The sequence below is a fragment of the Eucalyptus grandis genome, chromosome 8 (assembly GCF_016545825.1).
Source record: "Eucalyptus grandis isolate ANBG69807.140 chromosome 8, ASM1654582v1, whole genome shotgun sequence".
Classification (NCBI taxonomy): domain Eukaryota; kingdom Viridiplantae; phylum Streptophyta; class Magnoliopsida; order Myrtales; family Myrtaceae; genus Eucalyptus; species Eucalyptus grandis.
This window is the reverse complement of record NC_052619.1, coordinates 56946403-56951862: the sequence shown is the minus strand read 5'-3', so window position 1 is coordinate 56951862 and position 5460 is coordinate 56946403. Positions and strand designations below refer to the sequence as shown.

The window sequence follows — 5460 nt, the reverse complement described above, 5'->3', positions numbered from 1 at the left end:
TGATTTCTCCTACATTTGCTTTGAATTTTCTCATCACCCTTTCGGTGCGGTAAGGCAACGTATTTCTATCTGGAATGAAGACTAATTCAACATATTTGCCCCATTTTATTTCTGTAAAGATAATGGTTGGGGTCCCGTAGACTAGAAGAAAACGAGGGTTTTCATTTTCTTTTCATTTTTTTATTATTAAATTTGAAGTTCTTTTCTACTTGCAAAAATTATATAATTCTTCATTTCATAACGGCGTGTCCCTTTTTTGACCTTCTAGATTATCGGTGGCTCCACCCGCCCAACAAGCAAGAACTCGTTATTCCAATTCGGAGAGCTTTGAACTTTGAATGAGGTGAAGTGCCAAGCTTCTACGTCCCTATAAATGCCAAGTGGTTCTCTTCTTCATCTTCATCAGCTCAAGCCTTCTTCACTAATAGCAATCACATTTCACCTTCTTGAGTTCATTTCACTCTTTGTTTCTTAGGAGGCAAACATGGGCGTCATCACCTACTCTCAAGAGTTCAAATCCGCTATTGCCCCATCGAGAATGTTCAAGGCTTTGATCGTCGACTCGCACAACATCATCCCCATGATCGTCCCCGAGGGCATCAAAAGCGTCGAATTCATTGAGGGAGAAGGTGGAGCGGTAGCATCAAGAAAACTTACTTTGCCGAAAGTAAGACTAATTATACTTGAACAATTACCACTACAATATATGAATTATGGAACTTAGTATTATTTGCTTTTCATGAATTGATTAACAGGTTCCCCCATCAAGTATACCAAGCACAAGATTGATGCTCTTGATGTGGATAACTGTTATTGCAAATACACTTTGATTGAGACCGGCGTCCAATTTGACAAGATCGACTTTGTCGTCTATGAGGTGAAGTTTGTTGCGGTTGACGGTGGAAGCGTCTGCAAGATGACCAGTGAATACCATGCTAAGGAAGGTTGTGAGCTCAAGGAGGATGACATCAAGCAGGGTAAAGAGAAAGCCATGGGACTAGTCAAGTCTGTTGAGGAGTACCTCTTGGCCAATCCTGATGTTTGCGCCTAGATGCTCATCTTTTCAGCTTTCAAAATTCTTCAAAGTGATATTATAAGAAGTGATTGGACAATTTGTATTGTATTTTACCTTTTCTTCTTCTTGTGGATCTACCATGGAGCTGTTTGGTGTGGCAAAGGTGTTTTTTTGGGTGTGATATCTATTTGCTAAAGGATTTGATAATTGTGTGTGTAAGGTCAAGTGGAAATAAGACTTCAAAGAGGGCAATGAGCAATGCAATAAATTAGATTGCCACATCATCGATTTTGCGCACCCTCTCCCAAAAAAAAAAATAAAAATAGAAATAGAAATAAAAGATCTCTCTTTAAGGCTATCAAGGGGATCTCTACTTTACTATGTTTTCACGACTTCTTGTAACTTCCATTTACTTCAAAGAGAGAATAAGATGCGGCAAAATGGATCAAAATCCCATTTTAAACTCATATTTAAATGAGCCAGGTCATCAATGCATCGTCTAAAGTTTTAAAGACAGGTTCAAATGGGCATGTATCCAATGCAAAATCAATACACCTTGTGTCCACGAAGAACACATAAATCCAAAATAATTGATAGGAACGAATCCGCTCCCAGTAATACAGCATTCAATTTCATTACCAGCATGCAACTCACAACAACATGAATTTCGTGACAAAGTGTAAGTTTCAATCAACGTATGACTTCATTTTATCATTATCGATAGGTAAATCTAAGCATGCAATCTTAATTTACATTTGATGTTATGAAGCTTTAACATGACAATGGATAATTGACTATTTACAAATCCAAGGTGTGACGACTCAGACTCGGGGCAGTACGGAAGGATAGACTAAGATCACCTCGGCAGTACGTGGGTGGGGCTAAGGGCATTTCTCCTGTCCCACATCGCTTAGGGGGAGTCCTGGGAGCCTTTATAAGGCTTGGTCCCTCTAATATGTGTAATGCGTTTTAAAGCCGTAAGGATTCAGTGTCCAAAATGGACAATATTACACAGTGGGCCTAGGTCCTTACAAATGGTATTAGAGCCGACTCTCGCAGCATGTGGGGCCACAGCGAGGGTGCTATGCCTTAAGGGGGGAGAATGTGATGCTGTGCCTTAAGGGGGGAGAATGTGATGACCCAGACTCGGGGCAGTACAGAGGAACGGACTAAGAGGGGCAGTACGGAGGGACGGACTAAGATCGCCTTGGCAGTATGCGGGTGAGGCTAAGGGCTTTTTTCCTGTCCCGCATCACTTAGGGGGAGTCCTGAGAGCCTTTATGAGGCTTGGTCCCTTTAATCTGTGTAATGCGTTTTAAAGCCGTGTGCACTTAAGGCACTTCTATGCATCTTTATGACATTTAAAATTAAAAGGCTGCACTTTTTCCACTCCTCCTTTAGTTTAGACACTCCCTATTTTTGTGTTCTAACCATATTATCCCTCGTGTATCAAATCAATGGGTATAGGTTCTTAGACTATATGAAAATATTCAATATTGAATTAATTAATAGACACTATTGAACATTTTTATATATTCGGGGACTACATTGAACATATATTAAAAATTTAGAGATCACATTGAATAAAGTAAAATTTCATGGACCGCGTTGCATATTAAATCAAAATTTAATGATCATATAACTAGTACATGCTAATAAGTTGATTGGAATGGCTTATGATGAAATTCTTTTCCGCTAGTCATGTCCGTGTGGAAGCCTCATATTTTGTGAAAAGTCAACTAAAAGAACAAAAATGGCTCAATGTTTTATTTATTTATTTAAAGAATTGCACAATTAAAAATTATGAAATATCGTATATGACTGAAAGTAAACCTTGAAAATTTCCAGATGTTTCCTTGAAAGCGGTCAATCAAGCAGCATTAAGCGTAATCTCAAATAAACTGAAGGATTGCACGGAGCTCTTACATAGCGCCTGATAGACTAGCTTCACTGTACTATGACGGCTGGATTTCTTTGTGGGAGAAGTCGAAATCTCCATCTTTGTTAGTCAAAGCTTTTCTTTCCCTTTGCCTCTTTGATTTTCTTACTGATCAGTAAAACCCATTTAATGGTAAAACAATTATAACATTAAACAAGGAGAAAAAGGAGAAAATAAGGGGCCGTTGAATTTCAAGTTCTTAATTTCATCAATAAGATTGAATTCATATTTGGAATTGCACAAAAAGTACCAAATAAAATTTAAATTATGAACCAAGATTAGGATAAAGTATAAGGGCAACTCAAGGTCACATTAAAAAACCCGCAACATCAGGGATTCGTAATATATAATCATAAGTGTATGTCCCCTTCCATTTTTTTCTTCCAGATGACTGATGACTCCACCTAATAAGCAAAGAAGTCGGCTTAGGAGGCTGACTAGTCAAACTCGGTGTGCATTGAATATTGAATGACGGTGGGGTGCAACACTATGTAGCACATCTATAAATACCATGTACCTTTCTTTTTCACCATCATCAGCTTAAGCCTTCTTCCTTAGCAATCACACCAAACCCTTCCATTACCTTCTTTGAGTTCATATCTCGTTAATTCTTACAAGGCAAGTATGGGAATCATCAACTACTCGCGAGAGGTCACGAGTGTAATTGCCCCATCAAGGATGTTCAAGGCTTTGGTCCTTGAGTCACACAATATCCTACCCATGATTATTCCCGAGGGCATCAAGAGCGTGGAGTTCATTGAGGGAGAAGGCGGAGTTGGTAGCATCAAGAAGACCGACTATGGTGAAAGTAAGTCGGTAGTATGTGCATTTGTACTATGTCGAGTATATACATAAACTGCAAAATATTGAGGATTAAATTCTCCACTTTCATGAATTTATATAACAGCTGCCCACATCAAGTACACGAAGCACAAGATCAATGCTCTCGATGCAGATAATTATTACTGTAAATATACTCTAATAGAAAGCGATATCAAGTTCGACAAGATCGACTTCATCGTAGAAGAAGTAAGATTCGTCGCAGCTGATAGCGGATGCATCTGCAAGATGACCAGCGAGTACCATGTTAAGGAGGGTGCTGAGCTGAAGGAGGAGGACATCAAGAAGGGTAAAGACAAAGCTATGGGATTGTTCAAGGCTGTTGAGGAGTACCTTCTGGCCAACTCCAATGTTTGCGCCTAAATGCTTTCATCAAAATCCTTTCTCGAGTGATTATGTAGTAAATCGGGTGGAAATTTTGTATCATATCTTCTGTTTCCTTTTTAGCTCTGCCTCGGAGCCTTTGGGTGAGGAAATGTTTGTCTTGTGTGATTTGTATTGTATCTTCTAAAGGATGTGATAATTGTGTGTAAGGTCATGCCGAAATAAAAATTGAAAAAGCAACGTGCAATCCAATGTATTATAAATTATGCCAAAAAAAGATCTCCCTTCGTGCTCCTTTCGTACGAGTGCTCGTTCTCGGTGGAGCTCGAGGCCGAGTCTCGCCTTCCCGAGATCCAGCCGAACTGCGTTTACTTCATCGACAGTTATGCCCCATGATCACAAGATGGAAAAATTGGTACACACCCAGAATTGATGCCCTGGTATTCGGGCCCTACACCGAGGTGGATCCAACCTAGTTTTCGAACATGTTGGCGTTGGTTTATGCATCTTGTCGTTCTTTGTCAGGTGCCCATTTGTTCGGTACACGCCTTCTATTTTTCCCCTAGATTGCTATCTGCTTCTGTTGCTTCGGGGGTGTAATTTTTCTGTAATATAAGATCAAGTTATTCTCTCGAATTACAGAGAATGGGACCGTGTGACCCAATTATTTTGTCACAGAAAGGCCTGGCGTAATAAAACGGTGCGGATACTACATCGAATATTCAGGTTCACATCAACACCAGAAAATTGCATCATGTCGAGTTAGGATTGGTGCGTAAAGGTCCGAATCTTTCCTAGTTTTCGTGAGGGCCAGCCCGGCTTGAAGTTATTACTTGTTAATGGGCTCCTTGAGTGCTCTCGGTGGACAGTCCTGCCGGGTGAAAGTGCTTGTAACACAATTCTAGGTTATGGTCACAAGAGATTTTTGTCGATTTTAAATGGCAAATCTTGTGGGGTGGATAAAATTTCCTCGGTGAGTGTTGGGATCAACATTTCATTAGTGTAAATTGGTCGCTATTCGTTTATAGTGAGTGTAGAGATTGGTATTTCCGAAATGTGCTTTAGATTGATAACTAGGGATCAAATTGCCCTCAGTAATTTAACCTAAGTGTGATTTAAAGACGAGAGAATTGGGTGGGGTCAGGATATTTAATTTTAGGTATGGATTTTGAATGCTACGCTTTGCAAAATTGCAAAATAAAAGTCTAAGACAGAGACGAGAGTTTCAATAGGATACGTGAAAAGAAAAGAAAAAAAATATTCCAAGCATTAAGCTAACTTTTAAGCGAGATGGCCTGCAGCAACAGGGGGGCTTCTAGCTTCTTGGTCCCCGGATCATATG

At 39.7% G+C, this 5460-nt stretch overlaps 2 protein-coding genes across 2 annotated transcripts; both read left to right on the top strand.

Annotated features, from left to right (window-relative positions):
* Positions 1–416: 416 nt before the first annotated feature.
* On the top strand, positions 417–1261 carry LOC104415213 (major pollen allergen Que a 1). Its single transcript, XM_010026464.3, has 2 exons — positions 417–667; positions 756–1261. The coding sequence occupies exons 1-2, from the start codon at positions 485–487 to the stop codon at positions 828–830; spliced, it is 258 nt and encodes an 85-aa protein (XP_010024766.2). The 5' UTR covers positions 417–484; the 3' UTR covers positions 831–1261.
* Positions 1262–3504: 2243 nt separating this feature from the next.
* LOC104415212 (major strawberry allergen Fra a 1-3) lies at positions 3505–4382 on the top strand. The gene is made up of 2 exons (XM_010026463.3): positions 3505–3762; positions 3862–4382. Exons 1-2 carry the CDS (start codon positions 3579–3581, stop codon positions 4155–4157), a joined length of 480 nt encoding a protein of 159 aa, XP_010024765.2. The 5' UTR covers positions 3505–3578; the 3' UTR covers positions 4158–4382.
* The last annotated feature ends 1078 nt before the right edge of the window (positions 4383–5460 follow it).